At 34.4% G+C, this 27483-nt stretch overlaps 1 protein-coding gene across 1 annotated transcript; it reads left to right on the top strand.

Annotated features, from left to right (window-relative positions):
- The first annotated feature begins 191 nt into the window (after positions 1 to 191).
- On the top strand, positions 192 to 3653 carry LOC127978729 (endothelin-1-like). The gene is made up of 5 exons (XM_052583602.1): positions 192 to 1154; positions 1544 to 1694; positions 1797 to 1934; positions 2231 to 2335; positions 2745 to 3653. The coding sequence occupies exons 1-5, from the start codon at positions 1094 to 1096 to the stop codon at positions 2881 to 2883; spliced, it is 594 nt and encodes a 197-aa protein (XP_052439562.1). The 5' UTR covers positions 192 to 1093; the 3' UTR covers positions 2884 to 3653.
- Positions 3654 to 27483: the final 23830 nt, after the last annotated feature.

Below are 27483 nucleotides of genomic sequence, written 5' to 3'. Positions count from 1 at the left end.
TATTTCAATTACTTTATCAAAGTAATGTAACTGATTACATTTGATTAGGCTAAATTTCTAACAAAAGTTTTCAACTGATAACCATTTTCAAACCTTTGAACCAGGCAGGGTTAACTTTACAGTACTCTACATTGATTACTGTCAGATTTTCTGAATCCATCATCATTTGAATTAAGATTATAATAATGTATTTTTAAAGAACTGCCACCACAAACTAACTATGATCTACTCTGAGATCATTCAGATGTTAAATACTTTTTTTTTTAATTTACAAGGAATAGTTTAATAGCTGTGATACTGTTTTTGAAGTCAAATATTTGCATTGCTATGACATTCAGATGTAACCCCCTTTGTAATAATTAACATTTTCATAAGTAACTATAGTAGTTAACATTTGAAGTGGATCAAAAAAGTTAATGAAAGTTGTCCTAAGACAAAAACGCGTTTTAGGTTTTGATCCATTTCGAATGTTGACTAGTGTAATTTTATTACACTTTTCTTCTCGGTAAGTGTAACTGATTACGGTTACATTTATTTTTTAATTAAATCACGTACCTCCGTTACACGTAACTAGTTACTCCCCAACACACTGCATATAATAGGCAGAAAATGTAGAATACAAATGACACCAAATGTATTACTCGCAGTAGTATTCCTGAAGAGAAACCTCCTTTGGAGTCTCAGGTCTGAGGGGTCTGTATTCGCGCGCCCTCTACTGTCCCGTATGAAAACTCTACTCAGTTCAGACACCTTACTTACCATTAAAAAAAAAACTTGGCACCAGTTGGCCGCCCGGCGTCTCCATCCCGCTGGAATCTCAGGAATACAAAGTTCTTATCTCGCTCCACACGTTGCTTGTCGGTGACTATTAACAAACAGCATTGTGTTCGCGTGAGCGAGCGGGCGGGAGGCGGAGAGCGCGCGTATATAAGCGCTCCTGTATAGGAGTGTTCTCTGGACTACAGAAAGATGCATGAGTGCATTGAGAAGACTGCAGCTTAATAGTGCAAAACAGAACCTTTTGAGCAGTTTGCGAATTTATTGGATTATCACAATTTGCTTCGAATCAGGGACTTGCGTTATATGAAATAAAATGAATCTGAGGATTATTTTCCCAGTGTTGTCCATGCTGTCATCTGGAATTTTTGACCTGGGTACGTATTTACTCTACATCCAATATTTATGTTAAAGATTATTTGAGTGCTTTTAAATAGTTTTCTTAATTACTGTTAAAAGTTTTTTAAAGTTTACATTAAGTATTAAACAGTCTTTAATGTGTCAAAATAGACCAAAAAGTGCAGGTGTAATTATGTATAAGAGTAGTGCTTTAAGACCTTGCTTAAACAACCTATAAACACATGCAAGATAAAGTTATAATATTTTCAGAAGCTATATGATGAGCATCAATGTCATTTTTAATTGAGCGTGACAAATTCTAGCTTTTCCAGTCCATCAAACACAGTGTAAAATTCACAATGCGTGCTTGTAGGTAGAATTCTTTGTTACAAAACCTTATAAATGTAATATAATGTTATGATTTTAGCTGCTCCAGCATCTTTGGGTCATGGCACAGCACAAGGCACATCGATCTCTGTGCGACACTCCAGGACTAAGAGATGTTCCTGCGCGAGTTTTATGGATAAAGAGTGTGTCTACTTTTGCCACCTGGACATAATATGGGTCAACACACCAGAGTAAGTCATTATAGTTCATGACTTAAATAAATAAATATTTAAATCATTATTGAAGGATGGCATGACTAACATTGTTTTCTAATTCTTTTTTCTTTCCCCCAGGCGAACAGTGTCATATGGACTTGGAAACGCTCCACGTAAGAAGCGCTCAGTAACAGAACCTGTTGTGCCCAAGTCACGCTGCAAATGTGCAGATACCCAAGACAAAACATGCTCTTCATTCTGTCAGCTGAACAATGCGTAAGTACACGCTGAATGCTAATAACATGAGTGTCATCATAGTTCAAAGCCAGATAGGTTTAATCCGAAGACCAGTTTCAAGGTCACAAAACTTTTTAACTTTAAAATATTTGGGACACACTTGTTTTCCCGTGCACTAGCTGTGTGTGGGAACCTCAGTAATGCTCTAAGGCATAATAGCTGTCATTGCATGACTTAACGAACTTGCAGAAACAGGTTTTAGTTCTATTTGTGGACTTTTATCAAACTTGTTCAGGAATCGACTGCTCATGCCTCATATGAACTTTCTTTTTTAGGCATAAAGCAGCATCAGACAAGGCAATCCATGCCGCCCAGGGCCAAGATTGTACCGAGAAGCATTGCAAACACAAGCTGGCAGACAAACCGACAAAGATTAAACGGTAAGACAAACCGCATCCACTAAAAAAAAAAAAACATGTATATAAATGTAGCAGCACATTCACATTCTCACCTACATTTAAGAAATAATTGGGTGCTTTAATTACAAGCCTCTGTAAGACTGATGTCTATTGTGGCTGTGAGAAATTACCTGTCATTAATGTTCATAGCAGATATAAGCACATTACATTAAATAGTTTTTTTAAGACTGCAGTAAAAAGGTAATTTTCCATTCAATGTGTTTAGCTATATACATTTTAAACAAGAGTCTTAAATACAAATTTGGGGTCACCAGTGTTGTTTTTCATCCTGTATACACATAAATACAACTAGCACTTGACAGGTAAATCTGATCAAGGGTTCCACCTGTGTTTGCTGTGATATTAACCTCATTGTTTTGTTTTTCTATAGAGTGAAAAACACAGAACAGATTGGTGACATCCTCTCCAGGGTGAGGGCCATCAAGAGGATCCATCTTCTCCTAGAGAAATGGCGAATGAGACAGCACCACAGGGCACGAGCGTGGACGTCTGAAAACGCTGCCTCGTAGAGATCTGGCCCAGCTTTAGCCCTTTGCTGATCCACCACAGGATTGACCTGAATAAAAGGCTCCTCTCTGCTCATTCATCACACACGTCTTGTGTATTCATGCCATTGGGTGCCGTCAGGTGTGCTGGAATACCTGCAGATGCAAGTGTCTTGGATCGTGGTGTTTGTCATGTGGTCTCCACCCAGGTGTGTCGGCATCACTGTGGAGTTGTGGAGCTCAATGGGATGAAAAACCAAGGAAGATGCTGACTAAAACAAACCTAAATTATAAATACTAACCTCTATCAACTCTAAACGTTTCTGAACTAGACCTTTGGTGCATGGGATAACTAGTTGGACAAACCAAGTGGGACATTTAAATTAAACTGATTGCATATAAAGACTATGCATTGAAGATACTTGTTGCACAGGAGGAATATGCTGTAACTACATGAAACTGTGGAATCAGGGATTCCAGGAACCTAAAGCGATGTGAGACGCCCATCAGAGGACACTGAACATCCAGCCACTGCATGCCAAAGACTCTTTCTTGGATCTTGTTACTGGACTCATTCACTTTATTCACTGTAAACCGATGAAGCTCTGAAAATGCATCAATGCATCAATGGAATTGCTATTTTTTGCATTTATGTTAAATATTTATCTTTAGCCATATTGGTTAATAAGATTTTTCTTAATGTTATTTCCATGAAATGATAACATTTAAATGACATTAATGTGGTAAACATTGTTAGGTAATAATAAATATTTAGATTTATTTAAACAACTTCATTTGATTGTGCATTTGTATTATTACAAATAATACAATAATATTTATATTATTTACATCCTACTGAAATGTATAATTGAATTCATTCCAACATTAACATTTAATAGTACAAAATCATGTGCGCCAACTACAGTATATGTAAATATATATATATATATATATATATATATATATATATATATACATATATATATATATATACATATATATATATATATATACATATATATTGTGTAAAAGTAAGCAGTCTCTGAGCTGATTTTGTGCATTCTTGAGCAAATGTGACAGATAAAAGACAAAGAGTAAACACTTTCAATAATATGGTTTTTTAATAGAGGTTTTTTTTTTTTTTTTTTTGAAGAGCCCAAGGATGCTTCATAAGCATAAACAAGTCTTTTCAAAAACATAAACAATCATGCATGACTGGAAAACAAAAAGAACAGGTAACATTCAGAGACATTACAGGGATTATTCAGTTGAAGAACAGTGCATTCGTTTTAAATGTGGTCTTAAAGCTCTAGAGAGATGTGCTTCACTGAAAGCCTTACCACCTACAATAGAGTTTAACCAGGTGCAGAAAGCAAGCTTTCAATGAACACAGGTCAGGATGTTTATGTGTGAGCTGAAATGGGCCCATGAGAGATGAAAGGTGAAGCAAATTGGATATGGCAAACTAGTTTTCATCCATGATACAGTTATAAACCAAAACAACGGGTATCATCTTAGAGGAAAGTGAATCTTACTAAAACAAATGGAAAAGGATCCCCAAGTATGTAGAACTCACCCAGCAAAAAGATTAGACTTTCAAATTTGTAATGGTTTAGGATTTACTTTGAAACAATTTTCACTTTCAGTTAAATATATGGGCTGAAATAGTTAGTAAAATGTTCTCCAAAAAAAACAGGACTTGTGTAAAAAAACATATGCATGGCAAAACATCATCACTGAACCACAAAGTCTGTCTGGCTCCAGGTGTGAGGTCTTGGCAGGTTTGGGTCTTGGATATTTTGGTCTGAACAATTCTGACTATTAGCCTGTGAAATAATGCATAAAATTAAAAAATTAAAAATATCCCTAATGTTTTATCAAAGAATTAATAAAACTCCACCTACACTGCATTCCTGCTTTACAAGAGCTGTAGAAAAGACACATAATAAAATACACCCTGCAGGGAATTTCCAATAGCTCCTTTTGATTGGTGAATTTTAGCCCGTCTTTGTCCATACGTGCAGAGGGGAGAAGAAAGAGAAAAAAAGAAATATTACTGGATCAGCCTGTAAAAGTCGAGCACAAAGGCTATCTCTCCTTCTAAACTGTGCACTATACGCATGCGGGTCTCCAGGGGCCGGGAAAACTGGCGTTAAGTCATTATGGCTTGAATAGAGCTTGAGCACAAATAATAGCCCATTATGGCACAAGGAATCTCCTCGAACCGACAGGCATTGAGCAAACAATGGAAGATACTTAGGGAGGGGCGGACACGCCTCGGGCTTCTGACGTCTCCGCGTGCTGCCGGGGTCACCGCCCTCAGTTACCTTCACACACACACACAAACACACACACACACATATACAAACAATGCATCCACCTTACACACACCAACCATGCCATATAATAACAACACATTGACGCAAACGTAAATTCCAAGGGCATCCCGGGACTGTGATTTTGAGGCTGATGGCTGTTTCAGCTGAAACCCTTCACTCATCATCTACGAACGAGACGGTGTTATGAGAGATGATTGATGGGATCAGGACTTGTTGAATGGGTGCTGATCAGTGTTTTAAATTATCTAGGCTGTCTTTTACACTCATAAAAGTCCCAGTTATACTTTAGCTGGGCCAGAGATTCTCCCCGATAAATAAATGTGTCACGGGAGTGTAAATTCCACAGGTGTGTTGTCTCACTAATATGTCTGCGGTCGACCATCCACCTGGTGGAGAGTGATGACACATTAGCTCTGTTGCAAAACTTGGCAGCATATGCACACTGTCTTGGAAAACTGTGCCCCGCTACACTGCTTGGGCCAAATTTTAAGATGGCTTTGCATGTATTCTGCATGAATTTCACATTTCCAGAATGTAGTGCAATAAACTATGTGAGGACATTTTTATTTCAAGAGAGCAGAAATATAATTATACACAATATTTGTGTACTTCTACAGTTATTAGAAGCCACATCATTAGCTTTGCAACAAGCTAACATCATCTATTGTGAGACAACATTATAGAAAATCCGTATTTATGCTTACCACGGCTGCATTTGGTGGATTAAAAAGACAGTAAAACACAATTACAAAAACACAATTACAATTCAAATGAACTGTTCTATAAGAATATATTTAAAAAATGTATATATTTCTGCAAAGGCAAAGCTGAATTTTCAGCATCATTACTCCAGTCTTCAGTGTCACATGATCCTTAAGAAATCATTTTAATATGCTGATTTTCTTCTCAAGAACATTTTTTTTTTTTTATATATAATTATCAAAAAAGTTTGATTTTGAAAATTTAATAGAAAGGTCAAAAGAACAGTGTTAATTTGAATATATTACCTGGCCTCAGAATTTGGCATTTAGAATTTGAAACAGAGCTTTCATTTCACAAGGTCATTTACAAAAATCGGCATTAGGCTTCATTCAGCAAACTGTCTTTTCACCTTAATCCATCTTTCTCTGTGGTAAACACACAACTCAGACATACACACACACACACACACACCCTCTACGCCTCCAGCCATCTCCATCAGCAACAAAACAACCTCTGAAAGCTATTATGGAAGATCCCCAAAACATTCTCAGAATTCTTTTTTGACAGAAAGCAATTTGCAAATATCTAATGAGCTCAGATGTACCCACTTTAATTACTGTGCTTGTCTAATATCAAAATGTAGCACAATTGATGGCAGGAACATTCAAGTCATCTATAAATTAGATGTGGTATCACAATCTGGACTATTGACTATTTACACTACAAAATGTCTTTTTCTCCATCAAAATTTTTGAAAAGCATTAATAGTATTAATTACTAGTGTTTGCAAACTTTGACACAATGCTGTCCATGTGAAGTTATTGGAAAACTCTAAACGGTACTGAGATGAAGAGACTGATTCCTTGTACACAATGTCACATCAGACATATCAGAGAATAATCACAATATTGGGTTTTATACAATTTACTAAATAGTAAAGTTGCCATTTTGACTTACATATTTCCATTGCATTCTAATTTTACATCACTCTAATTAACTAAACTAGTAAGTATATTACAGTATATCCCTAACAGAGGTAAACTTGTTCAACGCCAGCTAGACTTGATATAACACGCATTATTTTTAGATCAGATCCCATCTTTTGAAAGTGCCAGACAGGAGAACATCATGTGTTCCCAGAAGAAGAAACCGAAAGTTACACTGCCTTTTTACCAGAATAAAACAGTGTATGTTTCATATTTCACCTGCAGAGCCATCTACAACAATAACAAACCTATAGCTTTCAGTTCACAAAAACTGGCATAAAAAACAAACAAAACAACAACGAAAACATTTCACATAAATACTGTTATTTTCAACAATTAATTAAAGAATCCTGAACAAGCAGTTGCCACAAAAATATTAAATGTTTAGCATTCATTGTAATAATAAATGTTTCTGGTAGTCATTTTCAATGTGTACACAATACGTACCTGCTAGCAATTATATAACAAGGTAATTTAACTAGGTAACCTTAACCCACGTAGTGACCTTGAAGTACATGTACTGTAAAATAAAGTGTAAGCATGTTTCTTTGACACCAAATCTGCAGATTAAAATGATTTCTAAAGAAAAACAGGATCAAACCTACAGCTTTCAATTCACAAAAACTGGAATAAACCTGAAGATAAGTTATTATTCAAGCACTTCATTACTAAAAACATCTCGTAACAGAATACGTCACACAAGTGTTTTGAGTAATATTCTGTGATACAAAAAGAGTGCGTGCGAATGGGCTGTGGTCATGAACTCATCTAGTCTTTCAGATGATACTGTATTCCCTTGCACTTGACATTTAAACACCCAAAAGATAAAACACCATATATAGATGCTCCACGCAAAACCCACATGCTAACAACATACTGAAAATAGAAAAGTGCTCCGAGTGCATTCCAGCATGCTGCATCATCAAAGCATCATCAAAGCATCCTGGCACCAAACACAAAGGCCTCTGGGTACTCTAAGGTCCCCTGCTGCCACATGCCAGACAACGCCTTCTACCTTTTTTCCAGGTGAGTGGAAATGTCTCCTTTGGCTGAACCATCTCTGTTTAGGAAGTCTGGTTTTGAAAAGGAACGCCTATGCCAAATCTTGTCTTTCTTTAGGAGGATACCATTCTGGTAAATTCCTGTTAAAATGCAGAATAATTTTATGCCACCAAAAATTTCAGAGCTGTGCAAATGAGCTCAAACCAGCTGTAATATGAAATATCTTTTATAGGAAGGAAGAAAGGAAGAAAGGAAGAAAGAAAGAAAGAAAGAAAAAAAAGAAAGATGCATTAAATTGATCAGAAGTGACAGTGAAGACATTTATAATATTAAAAAAACATTTACATTTTTAAATTAATTCTGTTCTTTTAAACTTTCTATTCATCAAAGAATAATATATATATATATATATATATATATATATATATATATATATATATATATATATATATATATATATATATATATATATATATATGTATGTGTGTGTGTGTGTGTGTGTGTGTGTATATATATATATATATATATATATATATATATATTAACTGTATTTTATTATTATTTTTTACTTTCAGAAAAATGAAAAAAAATATAAAAGTCATGTAACGGCTGCAAGTTTAATATAAGTCGTCTTATTTACAATTTGAAACAATCCAGACAGACAAAGCTATGATGGAAAAAAAGATCTAAAGATATCCCCCTGGAATTAATGCCACAAAACAAGACACTGTTTTATGTTGGAGGCTCCTGACAGCACTAATGGGGCTCTGTTAAGCCGAGGACACACATTCTTTCATGGATTTTTGTTCAAAAACAGCTTTTTTTTCGTACTCCCCTCAATCTCATGTACTGTAACTGAAGACCACTTGACTTTACATACCACACTAACAGGCTGAACAAAAACAAATAAGATTGGAAACACTATCCTGGGGAAGGGGTTCCTCCTCTATGCTGAAATTCACTGACCTCATTTTCAACAAAATTGCACTGAATCCTCTATATAGGAAATTCCCCTTAAGGTTAGAGCACTTAAGTCTGAGTACTCATAGGTGTTATCTAGCACAACATGATTTACTCAAGCACAACACTGACATGTAGCATCATGATACTTAATATTCAAAAATATTAAGTAGGACCAATATTTCAACACTAAAAATAGTAAGATATGTTTATTTTTTCAAGCAGAAAATCAGAATTTTAGAATGATTACATTTTAAAATATATTCAGTTAGAAAATGGTTATTCTGAATTGCAATAATATCGCACAATAATGCTGATAGTTTTTCCTGTATTTTTATGTCACACAAATGTAGACTTGATGTGCGTAAGAGTCTTTCAAAAACATGACCCAAACTTTTGAGCATGTGGGTTTAAAATCATAGCACTGAGCCAATCTCTGATCCCGAGGTGCCAATTTTTGTGAATGGGGTTTCAGTCTCAGTGTAACCCATTAAAATGTCATTTCAGACACAATATGGACAGCCAGTGCTCTGGCTCTGCTTCTATTATCCTCAACTTTCCAACATATGAAGACAGACAGGAAGAACAGAGCTATTATCTTACTTCTATTATCTTATGACACTGAAACACCAGCAGCACACCACAGACTGTTCTGGCAGAAGTTACAGAATAAAAACACAAACAGATGCATAATGTTTCCGGAAATGATTTAGTCACTGGTGATCAATCAGTGCATGCTTCTACAGTGTTTCAGAAGAGATTAGCTGAGGAAACACTCTTATAGCCACCTGCTCTTTTTTTTTTACATTAAGGCCTAATGACTTGACCTCTTCCCCTTCGGCTTCTCATGCACTCAACATGATTTATGTCAAAACACTAAACACCAGCTTTTATTGGGGCAATTCAGAGGGTTTCCAAGCTATTCAGAGCGCCCTTGTGAAAATACGATTCATTTGAAGCCTCTTCTGTAAGAAACCTTGCAACTGCTATTGAGAAATCCAGTCTGTAGTTAATGTGTGAACTGCTCGAATGTCATTCAGATAGACCTCCATCCAATAAAACCTTTAGGTTTCTCTATAAAAATTGTTTATACTAAATATAGGCCTACTTAATTATGCAGTTTAAATAAGACAAACAAGGTATAGTGAAAATACAGTTGTAAAATGTTTTAGCACACTGTTGCAACTTGCAAGAAATCCAATATTGAAAAAGAAACGTGACTTCTTTAGATACTGGCACAATACGAAATGCCTCAAGAAGACCTCATGAGCAAAATAAATATTGCTGTGCCAATGAAGATTAGATTTCTAGCAAGCCATGGCAGTGTGATGGATTTTCTTTGTAATTTGTCCAGCACACACCTGCCACTATTCAGGTTTGCAAAAAGAGTGTTTACTAAACAGTTCCTTTATCAGTCCTTCAGCGGTTCCTTATTTAGAATCTTTTATTAGTCTTTTAAAATGATATATTTGTTAAGCAATTTAATTAATTTTTAAATAGAACAATATAGTCCAATCTAAAGGTAAAACACCAACAGCAAATAAATAAATACATACATTTTGGTTTCAAATAATAAAAATTTAGTTAAATTAATTTAATTATTTTAATCAAATAAATGAATATAATTTAGGAGACAAATTAGGAGAAAACAAAAAACAACAACAACAACAAAAAAATTCCCATTAGCAAATTTCCCATTTGGAAAATACTATTTTTTTTTAAAATAATTTTCTTGTATTTTCTGGTATTTTCATCTTCACTGTCAAACACAAAATACAATATCTTAATTTCAGTCTTATAGAAATAGTGTTACTTAAAACACTCACAGTTTGCCCAAACAATGATGGAGAGAGAGTGACATGACATAGAAGAAAAGAGAGAGAGAAAAAAGTTTTATAATGTCAGTGTGACTGCAAGTAAGAATCTGTGTTTTGTCTGATAATGTGACACAAATAAATGTAGAGATTTTTTGGCAAAAAAAAAAAAAAATGAACAGGCAAAATGAATCACACGTTAATTTGTATGTTTGAATTGAACAAAATCATATAAATATACAGAAATTATAATATATATATATATTTAAATTGCAATAAAATAAAAAAGTAGAGAGGTTAAGTTTAACTTTAGTTATATGTAGCTAAAGTTAACAACAAATGAGTCTGTGAGGTGTGTGTGATAGTGTTCGGTGAAGGAAAGCAGGCTGTCTGGACTCACACTGGGATGTTTTCACACAGATACTGATGTCACTGCCCTGAATCCATCTCTCCAGCAGACGTGTGTCTCGAGGCACGAAACAGGTCAAAGCAGGGGCCACGAGCATGGAAAACATACAAAATACCTGTCTGTCAGTTCGATTTCAGAGAGAAATAGCTCACATTCCCAACTGTTATTGCATTAAATCGATCATTTACAGCACAATGTAAAACCTAATGAGTTCAGATGATAAGGAAACCAAATGCTTTGGAAAAAACGAATGAAATAAAAGGTCTATAAATTGCACTGCTGTTCACATGTTTGGGGTTGTTACAATTGTATGTTCTTGAAAGACTTTTCTTGTACTCACCAAAGCTGCATTTATTTGATCAAAAACAGCAAAATTGTGAAATAATATTACAATTTAAAATAAATGTTTTCTAATTGAATATCATTTAAAATTTTATTTATACCTGTGATGTAAAGCTGCATTTTCAGTTTCATTACACCAGACCAGTCTTATGTTCTTATTATTTTGAATTTCTTAGTAGCCTTTGACAAATAAAAAAGCAAAAAATAGCAACATTTATTTGAAATAGAAATCTTTTGTAACATTATTAATGTTTTACAGTAACTGCCACTTTCCATCCATGTAATGCATCCTTGCCAAATAAAAAAACTGACTCCAGACATTTAAGAATATTTCCTTAGTTGTTAAGATTTTGTAACAAGTAAAATGATAACAAGTAGTTATTATTCAAGGTCAACAGTGCCAGATAATTTAATGAATATGAACAGTAATTATTGCAGTAAAGCTTGCAGCAAAATACAAACAGAGTGATTCACTATTTAAATATTACTATTGTATATTGCAATAACAGCACATCTGCTCTCAATAATGTTGAAAAGAAATATCGTCTTTACATTGAATGCATAGAATTGATGTGGTTGTTTTCAAGTGTACCTATTCCATCAATCCATACAGCCTCTGTCTCTCTGATATCAGGCCTGAGAAGGGGACGCCCAGAGTGTTTTTGTGGTTTCTGCAGCTGTGGGTGTCTTTGTCTCTCATGCAGACAGTCAGCAGGGAATTCCCAATGCCCATGCTCTGCCATGGAAATCTGGGTGGCTGGAGCCACAGAGGTCACCACACAGCAATGATTCACTCCACAGACATTGACCACACTGTGCATTCAAGGTTTGAATAAGACAAATAAGTTTTGAAGAAAATGTGAGTGCCCTGTTGCAACTTGCAAGAAATTCAATATGGGGAAAAAAGTTCAGTCACGCGACTAACAATGTGAAATACCTCAAGAAGGCCAAATATTTATTGCTGTGCCAAATTATATTCGATTTCTAGCAAGCTATGGCAGTGGGAGGGATTTTCTTTGTAATATGTCCAACACGCTAGCAACCATTCAGGTGTTTATTTACAGTTTCATCAGCTAGGTGATATATGATAATAATTTAGTTAAATAATTAATAATAATATAAACAAATTTAATCTAAGTCAAGGGTAAAATGCCACTGCTTAAATAAAATAAAATAAAATAAAATAAAAATGTCAATTCACTTTTGAGAAATAATTTATTGTTGATTTCCAATGAAGATTTAGTTAAGTAGTTAAACTTAAATAATGACCAAGATAAATAGTTTACTGAAAGGGTAAATGGCAATAGCCGCAAAAAAATAAATAAAAATATTATCTTTTCTCAGCTAAATAAGTTATGATTCTAAATGTGTTAATTAATTATTTCAAATTAATATTTATATAAAATAATTACATTTTATATAAGGGAAAAATGCCAACAGTGACAAAATAAAATAAAATTTCCTTATTTATTTATTTATTTTGCTGGTGGCATATATATACATATATATATATATATACATATATATATATATATATATATACATATATATATATATATATATATATATATATACATATATATATATATATATATATATATATATATATACATATATATATATATATATATATATATATATATATATATACATATATATATATATATATATATATACATATATATATATATATATACATATATATATATATATATGTATATATATATATATATATATATGTATATATATATACGTATATATATAATTGTTGAGGGCCATTTTCAATGCGATCACCATCATCATGTTCGTCAAAGGAATTTCTACAATTCAGTACAGTAGTTTATAGGAGGGGTTACTGTACATGGCAACTTACACTACTGGAATTCCTGGCCATAAATTAATAACCTTGACGTATTTGCATTTTGTCAAGTGCCAGGAATCTATGATGCCATTTAAATCCAGAGGCACTCATAGTTTCAACCTATTAAACACACACACACACACACACACACACACACACACACACACACACATTAGCACATTAAAAATTCACTAGCAGATATAAAAAATTTAATGTTTAATATATATTTTAAAATAATAACTGTAATTTTAATTGTGTTACCATATGATTTTTTTGTCCTCCTATCTTATAAACATTCATATTATGCATATGTAAAGGACTAGATACCTTCCACCTTCTGTAGACAAGCAGATTTAGCTTTTTACATAAATAAAACTATACAGTGATACCCACAAGACGATTTTCTAGTGCATTACAATCTTTGCATAGTGGGGTTTTAATGTAGCCATAAATAGAGCTCATAATAAAAGATGTACTGTAGGACCTTCAGTAGTCACAGATTGGCCAGGCTCACTCACCACCCAATCACAGCGCACACCTTCACCTGAGTTTTCGGAACACACACCTGCTCCTCATGATCACCCTCATCAAGACTGCTTCATGAGCACACACCTCACATCACTCACAGTGTCTGGTCTCACCTATACGAAGTGGACTCTTTATGTTACACCAGCCTTGAAATCCTTGAAATCCAAGTCACATCAAACGATGAGGTGTGTGCTATCAGCCTTCCAACTCCCAACAATTCCACGAGCTCCTGTAAGAGTATACGGAGTATTACTGCTGACCGCTATCATTCTGGGAACCTACCCATTCATCTACCAACTCCAGTGCCATTCTCCACTTTGCATCTGTTGATATTAATAAATACACCTTTTCATACTAATCTACTGTCTGAGCCTCCTACCGTAATAACTGGGGGTGAAACCACATTTTAGCACCTTACTGAGTAAAATAATTTTACAAATTAGGTAGGCCAAACTTGCACACCAAATAAATGCTGATTGCAATTACTTTTGCATGCATGGGTAAACACCAACAGCAATGCAATGCAATGAAATGCAATGAAATTAATTACGCATAATCTCTGTTCCATATATTTTCCTGCCAGAAGCACTTTACAGATTAAACTGGAATGCAGTGCTAAACTAACAGGGCCAAAAGGTCCCGCCTGGACATAGCAGTACAAACGCATTTATCGTGCCGTCCAATGCTGTTTGCTCAAGTGACAACTGCATCCTGTCTGAAAAGTGTCGCTCTCGTTTTCAGACCTCTGCATCCGAAGCAGACTGCAGTCTGGCTCGTATCGCACGCTTATCTCCCGCCTCAAACATGCCAAACGCTGGCTGAAATTCAGACATCTGCACGCTACAGGACAGTGCAGAATTTCCCTTTCAGAGGAAGAGTGCATTGGATACAGCAAGGTATATCTGAGTTTGGCATGAGATAACTTGCATTCTTTAGCAGACTGTTTATGTACTTAAAGGGATAGTTCACAAAAACAAAACAAAAATTCTCAGAAAAATCCTTAAATCTTATTTTTAAAATTTTGCTTTTGCATTTCAAAGAAAAAAGATTGTTTTGGAATAACAAGAAGGTGAGTATATGATGACAGAATTTTCATTTTCACTATTCTTTTTTTTCTTCGTTATCTTGCACATTGTTGAGATAACGATGGATTGCATTGAATGAAGAATGAAAAGATAGATGCATGAAACACACTACCCTCATCCTCTCAGTTTATCTTGGCACTTTGTTTGTTATTTTAGCCTCTATGTTTCATGTCGGAATTCTAGTGTCCTCTTGTCACGAGCAGAGATTCTACGAGAATCCAAACAAACAGCTTTCAGAGGCTCTTTTGAGGAGCAGGGCTGTGCGCTCATGAGCGATGGGCTCTGGGCTGCAGAAGGACGCTCTCATTAGAGGTGACTGGTGTGGAAGCGGGTGGCTGCTGGTGTTAGTTCAGGGTCAACTCATACATTCATACAAGTTTCTGCGTACACAAACATGTCCAGAGCTCTGACACATGAAGAAACACTAAAACACACACGCATGCACACAAACTGCTCTGAGTATCACATCTGATCAAAATCATTGCAGCTGCAGGAGAGTTTAAAAGATAAGAGTAAAGAGAAAATGTTTTTTGTTTCAGAAAATGTATCACAATTTCCACAAAGGTATCAGCACAGAGATACACTACGGAGCTTCACATCAACATAAAAATGTTCTTATGCACAATTTATTAGTGCATGTCATTCTGAAGAATAATTCATTATCTTTAATTAAAATATCTATAAACTTGCTCTACAACTGACTTTATTTTCTGAATTGTGCCATCAATTCCTCTCATTTTATCAAAATGTCTCAACCACCTGACAGGAGAGTCCAAAACAGCCTACCATCAAACATAGAGTCTAAAATGAATAACAACAACAAAAATAACAACAAACAAAAAGGCAATGAAAAGTTTTGTAAATTTTAGTCTTTTAAATTTTTGTTACAAGACTAATAAAAAAAATCTAAAAATTAAGTAACTTAATTCATCTACATCATTGGATATTTAGGATGACAAACAAGAGAAAAAAAATATAAAAAATACCTGGAGAAAATATTAAATAAACATGCATATATATATATATATATATATATATATATATATATATATATATATATATAAAACCCTCTTAATTTACTGGGGGTCTAGGAAACATCTATTAGGAGCAAAAATGTAATGAAATGCAAAAAAATGTAGAACCTCTTAATTATATTTGTTGAATGTTTAGTAAGACAAAAAAGTGACGAAAACAAATAAAAACTTTGTTTTTATTAAAGGTACTTAAAGGTACTTTTGCACCTTTAAATTCTTTGACTAGTTGTCTTCAACTAAATCATTAGTTACTGTTAGTCAGTTAGTTATTTGTCTATTAATTCAATATCTGCTGAACAAATAAATGTATCTAGATCTCTTTTCTTTGTTATTGGTTACACTTTAGATTATTATTCACTATTAACTAAGAGTTTTCTAACAGCTTCTGCAGCTTATATTTAGTTACATTTCTGTGTCATTTAGTCAGTAAGGTAGTTGTTAAGTTTAGGTATGTTGCAGGGTTAAGGGATCTAGAATATGGTTATGCAGAACAAGGCATTAATATGTGCATCTACTATGTACTAATAAACAGCCAATATGCTAGTAATATGCATGTTAATAAGCAGCTAGTTAATACTGAGAACTGGTCCTTAAAATAAAGTATTGCACAATATTTTTAGCAGCTTAGCTTTAAAGGGGTTGAATTCAGAGACATAGTTTCTCCGAGAGGGTTTTAGACAGTCTGTCAGCACACTGCTACTCCGCTAATCACCGCTACAGCCATCAAAGCCACATTCACCACCTTCAGTAATATATTTCACCATAATTACTGTCATCAGCTGGGATCTGAAGTTCAACAGAAGCCAGCGAAAAATCCTTCACCAGCTTTGATTGAGTTTATGATGAGGCCAAAGGTCAGCCGGGTGATGAGCCTAAAGAAAAAAGAAAAATAACCTGACTGAACAAAGCCTTCCATCGTCCCTCGACCATGTCTGTGCCGTTTTCACCCCGGCTTCCCTGAAAAGCAATGAACCTTAAAAAAGTGTGTTATTCTGAGAGGAAAGAAAGACTAGACAACAAAGACTAAGGGTGCAGAGAGAGAGAGGGTCCTTTCAATGAGAGGCTAAAGGTGATAAGTTACTCTCAGGAGGCGCCGTGGTTTAAAGAGGATCTGCTGGTGGGCCTGGACTCACTCCATGCGCTGAATAGACTATAGACCGGCCATTATGCCCCAGTCAAAACCTCAGGATTGAGTTACGGCTGGGCTTCAAAGGCCTTCAGCTCTATACCTGCCGTTCCACTTCATCAGCCCCGTGTTCTTCACTTCCTTCCACTCACTTCTCTTTCTTTCCCTTTCATTAAGCATTAGCAGCATATTTCCGTTAGAAATGAATGCGAGTGCAGAGCTTTTGTGCAACTTTTTTGGCTCCCTTTCAAAATATGAAGTTTAATTAGAATTGGAATGACAGGATGAGGAAAGTAGACATCAGGTTGTCAAACCAAAACATTTATTTCCTTATATCTGCTTTTTTTTTTTCTTAGACATATGTTCAGTACTGTCATAACAATTTGAACTTTTAATAATTAATGTTTTTTAATTTTGATAGATAGCACACTACTTTAAGTTTGCGGTGAGTAAGATTTTTTTGAAGTTTTTGAAAAAACTATTTGATGACCAAGTCTGCATTTATCTGATAAAAAAAAGAAAAGAAAATGACTCCATTACTCCAGTTTTCAGTGTCACATGATCCTTCAGAAATCATTCTAATATGCTGATTTGCTTATGAATATTTGGAATATGGAAAAAGTGATTTTTTTTTATTAAGTCTGCGATGAATAGAGAGTTCAAAAGAACAGGATTCCCCCATTAAAAACAAACAGAATAACCTTTTTTGTCTAGATGGTTCCATAAAGAACCTTTAACTTCTGAAGAACCTTTCTGTTTCACAAAAGGTTCTTTGTGGCAAAAGAAGGTTCTTCAGATTTTAAAAAGGTAAGAAAGATATGGTTCTTTAAAGAACCTTTTGACCGAATGTTTCTTTGTGGAACCAACAATGGTTCTTCTATGGCATTGCTTGAAGAATCTTTTGAAGCACCAAACTTTTGAACGGTTGCATATGTAATATAATATAATTAATAATGCTTACACAGAACATTCTATTGGTGTCAAAGTTTTTAGATGAATTTCTTCTATATTATATTACATCCTTTTTTTAAAAAAATTCAAATGAACTGAACTCGGTGAACTCTGCGTGGCACGCGATAAAAGCTATTTATTATTTTAATAATCCATTGTGATACACTTAACATATAAAATGAAACCATAGTGTCTCACATTCAACATTTCCAAAACACTGACTCACTTGTTTTGCCACTGAAGGCTTTTGCAGTTGAAATTTCTGCACCAAGTTTCCTCACAGACATTAACTCAGCTTGTGCGGTATTCTTAGCCGCCTCCAAAAAGCAAATATTTTCAGGCGTGTATCTACTGTACAATGAATATATGAGTCTCGCATATTCAGTTTCTTTCTTTCCACAAAGGTGTGGCTTGGCTTTATTGAATTCACCTGCCATTTCAGAGAGCAGCATCTGTGGGCATGCGTTGCCAACCGCTGTGTTGACACCCTTTGTTTGTAGATACCATAGAAAACTTTCGCTGCCGGCTGCAATAATTTCATACCTGATGAATCATGCGTATTATCAGAGGAGTGCTTACTGTAAACGACCCAGATTGCTATCGTATTCAGAAGTGTTTATTACTAAACCTTCATACATTCTTTAGCACCAAGTATAGCGATTGTTTATTCTGTGGAATCATGCAGAAAAGCTGTACATAACATTATAATCTTGTGCCATTGATGCTCATTGGCTGGATAATAATAAGGGTGAAAGTCCACATGGTCGAAAACAACCTTATCTGCATTTTCCAACTGAATCATATGCTGGTTTATCTTTGTCCATTACGATGCTGAACTATTTGCGGTGTTTTCTTTTCCTTAACCCTGGATAACACCTACGCACAACCATCCAGACACCTAGTGCTCACTTCCAAGGAACTAATGCATGCTTGGGTAAATATAAAATCATTTCCCTCGTGACCCTAGGCCATCCAGGATGTAGATGAGTTGGTTTCTGGATCAGAACAGATTTGGAGAAATTTATCATCACCTCTCTTGCTCACCAATGTGAATGGGTGCCGTCAGAATGAGAGTCCAAACAGCTGATAAAAACATCACAATAATCCACAAGTAATCCACAAGACTCCACTCCATCAATTAACATATTTTGAAGAAAAATAAATATATTTTTGTAATAAATAAATTCATCAAGATATTTTAAACTTTCAAATGTTGCCTCCAATAATATTCCTTTCTCCAGTGAAAAAGTTGTGGTGCCAGAAGCAAAGGTTTAAATTATAAATGCCTTGATGATGGATTTGATTCTTACAAACATACAGCTTTTCATTACACAATATTTTAATCAATAGAACGGATACATGAGGATTATTTGTGGATTACTGTGATGTTTTTATCAACTCCAATTCTGACGGCACCCATTCACTGCAGAGGATCCACTGGTGAGCCAGTACTGTCACACTATATTTCTCCAAGTTCTGATGGAAAAACAAACTTATCTACATCTTGTATGCCCTGAGAGTGAGTAAATATTTAGAATACTTTAGTTTTTGGGTGAACTATTCCTTTAAATTGTCAATATGAAACACTGATCACAACCAGTTTTACATAACCCTTGAATGGTGTTCGGGTCTGTGGGACCCATTTTCGCTTTTGCCAAAATAAAAATTATATAATTGACTATTTTTTCAAACTCAAACAATTCAGCCTCGCAATCACAGGAATAAATTACTATATATATATATATATATATATATATATATATATATATATATATATATATATGCAGCTTTGTTGATATAAGACTCTAACCCAAGTTTTGAATTGTAGTGTATATATTACGGGGAAGTCATGGCCTAATGATTAGAGAGTTTGACTCCTAACCCTAAGGTTGTGGGTTCATGTCTTGGGCTGACAATACCATGACTTAGGTGCCCTTGAGCAAGGCACTGAACCCCAACTGCTTCAGCATAAATGGCTGCCCACTGCTCCGGGTGTGTGTTCATGATGTGTGTGTGCACTTTGGATGAGTTAAATGCAGAGCACAAATTCTGAGACAACAATCACCATAGTTGGCTGTATGTCACTTCACATTACAATCCATGCATTTTCATAAAAAAAAGAGGCAAGTTTTTAGTTTGTATCAGATAGAGTGAGAGTATTGGGCTCCAGTGCACAGCCTGCATGTTATGTCACACACCAAACCCCAAAGCACTGATGTGCTGTAAATGCCAATAAACTGCTCTTTTTGCTGGAATGAAACAGCGTTGGTTCTGAGCAAGGGCGTCAAGCTTCATCTCACGCTAGGCTCCTGTGACACACGGAGAGCACGCTAACACATATCAGGGAGGAACCCCAAACACGCTTAACTGCTCTCACACATGCGCACGCTCTGAAATGCGGCTCTTTTAGACGGCTAATCCACAAGACTGATGGGAGGATGAGAGAGAGACACGGCAGGTGTCTGGGACCTCCGGGCTCAGAGGGTGTGAGCTGATGTCACTCTGCTTGACCGACCCCAAACTCTAATGAATACATCCATCAGCACCGCAGGGACGGGACGGGACTCACTCTGGGTCTACACAGCTAGGAAAAGTTCCCACTGTACCAACTCAGATTTGATTAAGAAATGTTTTTCTAATGGGTTTTTTGTGAACATAACTGATGAGATAGAAGTACAAACTAAAGTTAACTTTTACATGTTTTGGAGAAAGTATGAGTGGTTCTTTCTTGTGGAAAGAGACATTTATCCAAATTCAAATAACTTTTGAGCTTGGGGCTATGATGTTAAAACAGTAATATTATATAATAATTAAAAAAAATCTGTTTTCTCTTTAAATATATATTTCAAAATGTAATTTATTCCTGTGATTCTAAGCTGTTCAGTGTCACACGAGCTTTCAGAAATCATTCTAATATGCTGATTTGCTATTATTTGCTAAAATTATTCTTATCGTTTGTAACATTACAAATATCTTTAGTGTCACTTTCATCTAGTTTACAGTAATGTGTCCTTTCTGAATAAAAATATAATAAAAAAAAAAAAAAAATCTTATGGACCCCAAACCTGAACCAGCACACATCCACCTTTATAAATCTTTTAATTTTTTTTTTAATTTTTTTTTTTTTTTTTTTTTTTGCTGTTTAGAACAATCTTTGTGTCAAGATTGTGATACCTAAAAACATTGTCATAGAACAAGAACATTGCACATGACCATCTGGAATATCTAAGATGAATCTGTGCTGTCAGTAATTAATAATCAAGACCTCACAGGCATTTCACACATCTAGTTTAAGTGCATGAAAAAGCTCTTGGTGATTGACGGCAATGGAAATACATTTTTAACACATTTTTACTCTGCTAAGTGTGCGGTATGACATTAAGACAGAATGACGAATGACTCTCCTGAAATTAGGAATGTAAAGTTCAGAGTCGGAATGTAAAGTTCTAAGTTTGGAATCTATGTACAGTGATTTAATGGAAGCCACGTGTGAAAAAAATCGACAGAAAAGATGGAGTAAGATGGAGCGATGAGACAGACTCAGCATGAGTAATGAGAGATGAGGAGAGAACATGCAACACTCTTAAATAGAAAGGTTCCTCAGTGCTTCTGGGAAACACTTTAGTTTCAGACACAAAACACATGGACACATGTGTATTAAATATTTTTACTTCAAAATTATTTATTAACATTTATTAAACATTTACTATATTGCATTGTGAAATTAAGGTAAAATGCAGTCTGTGTAAAGTCAGGTGTAAAAACACATTAGGAGAAAATGGCCTTTAAAGATCTGTATTTGTCATTGAAATCTACAGATGCTAATAGGTGAAGTGCAATAAAACAAACACTGTGTATTTTGCTTTTCACAAATCTCAAAGAAGATGGAAAATAAGCCCAAAATCTCAAAGGTGATCTATGCCTGAAAAAAAAAATGTATGTACAGTCTTGCCTTCAGCATTAATTTACCCTTTATTTCTTAGTATTAACTCAGAAGTAAAACTCAAAAACTCAAAAGTTTAAGTTCAAAACTCTAACACTTTAGTATAGCGACCAATTCTCATTTTTAACTAGTTGCTTATTAGCATGCCTATTATTATCATATTGGCTGTTAGTACTTATAAATCACATATTTAGCATGACCACTCATGATTTCTACATTTTACATCCCTAATCCTACCCAGTACCTTAAATGAATACATACCTTACTAACTGTTACTAAGCAGCAAATTAGAAGTTTATTGAGGAAAATGTCATAGTTAATGGTTTCTTAATAGTGAGAATTGTACCTTAAAATGAAGTGTGACCAAGTTAAGCATGCAGGAAATTTTGGGGGAAAGGAATGGCATATGTGTGTACAAAGTGAAGAATGCTTCAAACGCAAGCTAAAATGAGACAGTGCAGAGCCCGCAGGGAGCGTTACAAGTACAGTCTGGATGCCAAGAGGCACCTGCAAAGAATTGCAGGCGAGAAACTTTGCATTCATGCACAGTGACCTCACAGTTCACACAGGAACATTCCAGAGGCGCTGAGGTGGAGAATCAGAGCACATTCCAGAACCATATGTGAAGCTTCTGATATCATACTGCTGCAGTGCGATCTCACATGAGTGCAATGTGCAAATATCTAATATGATTTTGTGGGTTATAGAGTAAATGGATTGTAGTTGGGTAAATAGTGGCACAAGATAATGCGGCAATCTACAGAGAGTCAATGAATTCACATAGGAAATGCATAAATCAGTGAGGTTGAAAATATTGACAAAACGAACGAAAACCAAATGAAAAACGAACGAAAACCAAATGAAACGGGGGAAAAAAACTGATACATTATGGCATAAATTGTGCACAGTTAATAAATAAATAAATGTTTGTGCTAGGATTTGTTGTACTCACTTATATAATGCTGATTTTAATTATATTATATTATATCATTTTTAAGTTTGTTTTCAGAAAATGTAAAACGTAAGTCTATTAGTGGTTCTCGTATAAATCAAATAAAAGCTTAATGCTTTAACATTTGAAAATGGAGAATCTAAGACAGTCATACAAAACTATATTTTCACATGAAAAAGTATTTTTTTGTGCTAGTATTTGTTGTACTTAAATTGATGCTGATTTAAATCAATTATGCATTTTATTATTTTTACAGTAAAATATATATCATTTTATAATAAAATATAAAATACTGCATTACATGTAGACACTCAAATTTGCTAGTTTTTCAAACACATAACGAAAGCATGCGTAGATCTTCTCATTACACATTTTGTTCTGTTCTGGAGTAACAGATAGCGTGCATCACTCAAAGCACTCATGTCTGGGGTTTGTGTGTACTCCTTTGAGGAATCTGGGATGTATGAAGGATGGCAGAGGATATTTGGGTGAGGAGCGTAATGTGATATTTATAGATTGAGATGTGTCGGCTGACCACAATGCCCTGACAGGAAGAGCCATGCTGGAGAGCCACCACCTGGAAGTAGTTCTCAGAGGTCGGAGGTCAAATCTATTGAACATGAGTGACAACATCTACACACAAACATACTGACATCAGTCCGTGGATTAGAGAGACACTGAGATTTAGCCTCAAGCCTGTTGTTCAGATACCAACTCAAAGATGTTAATTTAAGATATCTTTCAAGCAAAAATTAAAGTTCTGTCATAATTTATCTGCCCTCATTTTTGTACCAGACCTGTATGCCTTTATTTTTTCTGTGGAACGCAGAAAGTTCATGCTGCTTTTCCGTATAATAAAAGCAAATGAAGAAGAATGCTGTCAAGCTCCGAAGAAAAATCCATATGAAAAGCTTTCTGTGCTTCACAGAAGAATAAAGAGTGAGCAGTTAATATAACTGGACAGTTAACTGAAATAAAGCTAAAATTGCAACATGTGTGACTTTTTTTTATATGTCAGCAGCTCATGATCTCCTGTTTTCAGCAGCTTGGTTCACAGCAAATGCAAATACAAAAAATAAATAAATAAATAAACAAACAAACAAACACAAAAAGTTTGAGCTGCTTATAATGTGCATTTGGAAACACAACTTGCACCAATCATCTTACCAAATACAGTATAAAAATAAGTGTTTATAAACAAGCTACCTGATAAATACAAATACATCTTGGTGGATGGTTTAATGTTTGAAAATATTTAAATAAATAAAATAAAATAAAAACTAGTGTAATTTTATAGTTATACTGTAAATAAAATAATATTTATTCATTCATTAATTTACTCACTAGTTTATGGTCTATTATATATAGTATATTATATAATTATATATAATAAAAAATTTAGCCAAATTGTAAAGATAAACATAATTAAACAAAGTTTCAACTTAAAAATTAAATGTTCAGTTTAGTTTATTCAACACAAATATCCAAGCTATCTCTTAAGAGTTTCATTTTATATAAAATAATAATAATAATAAATAAATAAATAAATAAAACTTTAAAACATGGCAGCACGAAAGTTTTATATTATGATTTTTTTTTATGTAAAGTTGCAAACAGTTATCATGATGTTTTTTATTTAACAAAAAATATGTGTTATTACAATAAATAAATGAAATATTTACAAATCTATAAATTCTATAATATTTTAGTACTTTATTTTTAATCACAGATTTTTTTAATCACAGATCCCTAACACCCCCAATGATACAGCTCTAGTAAATGATGACATAATGTTTAAGAACCATTAAATGATTCTTTATCACCCCCCCCCCCAAAAAAAAGAACCCCACCCCACACACTGCCAGTCACATGACCTTAAGTCACATCACGAAACCCACAACATACAGCAAAGACAAATGAGTTCACAGTGAATTCACTCAAATGAGCCATGTTTCCTTCATGTGTCCTTGAAACTACTGCAGTTGCTTCAATAAATGGAGTCCCTCACACAATGATAGGAAACATTAAAATGCTTTAATATCGTGCCGTGCATCTCCTGCAACAATAAGATTTGTTAAAGAGCCAGAAATAAGAAAGGGCTGATTAAATGTTAGTAGCCGAGGTTTAATTATAGGGGCTGTGTCCTCATGAACAGGCCAGATGAGAACTGTTATTTAAATCAGTTAATCTTAACTAGATCTGTTTTGTTTTTTTGTTTTTATAAAGGAAACTAAAGTATAATTATATAATACAACATTAAATAAAATTCAATAGTCCACTAAATTCATAAATCAGCTTTTTAAATATGGGAACAGGATACTAAAATTGTTACTATAATCAATCACTGAAATGTATTTAAAATAAAATAAAATAAAATAATAAAATAAAAATTATGAAAAAATATATTAAATGAATAAAAAGAAAAAAAATATATATAAGAATTTTTTTTCAAGAAGGGGACCAGGAAGACCAAACTCAGTAAAGTAAGTGATAAAGTTTTCCATACCAACTAAAAGAAAACATTTCACAAGTTTCAACAAATGTGAGCATATCACTAGTTTTTGCGTGTCGCAGACGATAAGATGCATCCTTGTCTCAAGAATGCACTTCATTTTTAAGTCAACAAGGAAACGTCCTGATCCAGAACCACGCTGATAAATTTGTTCAGATTAACTTCATCTGAAATGAGGGAAAGAAGCCTGCTTTACCGAGCTGACCTGAAACCTGACCCAGTAATGTGGGTGACATTAGCAAAGGCTGCAGGCTCGACCGAGGGACCCTTATTTAGTCTGTTCAGCCCTCTGACAGAAATAACATCAGCGGCATAGTTTTCATCATGTCTCGACCGATGAAGGAATGCCAAATACCGAAATCTGTGAGTCACAGTATAACATACATTCACAAAAGAATAATTCTCAACACTTGTGACCCTCCATCTAAAACAAGGGGGGCAACTTCCTGTTTTGTTCTTTCAACCATAGCTCTGATCCATATATAGGATTACAAATATATATGTAGATATATATTGATTAAAACAATGCAAGTTCCTTAAAGTGAGGTCATTCATCATCTCATTATTTAATTGATGTCATAATGTTAAGTTACAAGCAGGGAGCACAAAACATTATCTGCACCTTGAGCAAACATTATTAATAATGGGTGCATCACTCAAAAATATGTCCAGTTCACATTTCATAACAAAATTAATTTTATATTTTACATAAAGAAAATGCAGCCTATTATATGTCCATTAGGGTTTTGTTCTTGTTATTCTTATTATAACTAACACGTTTTAATAACAATTAAGCAAAATTTCCCTCTGAAATCTATAGCATATGTCTGTTTAATTTAGCTTTTCTTGTATATTTTAATTCGCTTTTTTTTTATTGTATTATTATTATTTTTTAATTTGTTTTACTTTTAAATCAGCATAAATAAAGGTATCAAAACAGATAAAACCATGATGTTTAAATACTTTGCATACTATGATGTATAAATAGTGCAATTTATAATAACATTAATATTATATCAGCATTTTTTTTCTCTCTCTCTCATTGGAATATGTAAATCTATTTTATGTCTCTGTTGTTCTTGCGATTTATTTTGAATGGATGTTATGAGGTTATTTGTTGTTATATGAAAAAAATTATAAAAAGTTGATAAAAAAACATGATATCTGCATTGTTTTTTACATTATTGTAATGAGATTTTTACTAATTTAGTTTTTCATTCATGGCATAACAATAGAATGTGAGTTTTGGAAATAATTAAAACATTACACAAGATTGTATTTATTTTGGGATGAAGCATAAAGGACACATTCCGTTCAGTTCACCCAATTCTTTCCACAAAAAGTCATGTGCATTGTTGTGAAGTTCTATGTTAAAAACAAAATTCCTCGATCACAACAGCATCGGAAACTACCCATTTAAAAACAATTAACTTGTTATGTCACATATTCTTCTAAACCGCACAGATTAGTTTCTAATAAAACACACGTCTATTAATATCAACAGCATATGGGCCATATTGTCTTGCTTTCCAACACAATATAAACTCTCCAGCTACAGGAAAAACACATTGGGCCCGGTTCAAGCTTTCCAGCAATTTGGGAAGACCAGCGCAGTGTGAACAGGCAGGACAGGGTCTCCTTTTATTGCAATTGCTGATTGTTCTCGAACGTCAAAACAACGCACGCAGGGCCTACCATTGGCTGGCATTGTAATAACAAACAATCTGAGTCCTTTGCTGTGGTGCTGCACACAATCTGAATTGTTCAATGGTGAAAAAGCCGGTGGATCATTGCACAGCCAAACTGGGTGCACGGATCGGCCTCCGTGACATGAAACCGCAATAACAGGAACCACTAACCGCCCTCTGCAGTGGTGCAGATAAGAGCCGTGCTGAATGAAGCCCAGAACGCACCGTTAATGTAATGATAACAACAGAATAGTGACTGGAATGCCAAAGATGCAGGTAATAAAACAAACACAGCCTGACTTCAAATAAAAGGTGGAGAACTGATGGAAAGTGATACAAACAAGCCCATAACAGGCATCCCAGCACACCTTTAACTGACTCTGGAATGCC

The sequence above is a fragment of the Carassius gibelio genome, chromosome B19 (genome assembly GCF_023724105.1).
Source record: "Carassius gibelio isolate Cgi1373 ecotype wild population from Czech Republic chromosome B19, carGib1.2-hapl.c, whole genome shotgun sequence".
Classification (NCBI taxonomy): domain Eukaryota; kingdom Metazoa; phylum Chordata; class Actinopteri; order Cypriniformes; family Cyprinidae; genus Carassius; species Carassius gibelio.
The sequence above is the reverse complement of the archived record's forward strand: the minus strand, read 5'-3'. Positions and strand labels throughout refer to the sequence as shown.

Excerpts from the sequence above, each read along its gene's own strand:
- LOC127978729 (XM_052583602.1), top strand. The coding sequence starts at position 1,094 with ATGAATCTGAGGATTATTTTCCCAGTGTTGTCCATGCTGTCATCTGGA. Across the intron at positions 1,935-2,230 it reads TTCTGTCAGCTGAACAATGC|GCATAAAGCAGCATCAGACA; the intron begins GTAAGTACACGC and ends TTTCTTTTTTAG. Across the intron at positions 2,336-2,744 it reads AAACCGACAAAGATTAAACG|AGTGAAAAACACAGAACAGA; the intron begins GTAAGACAAACC and ends GTTTTTCTATAG.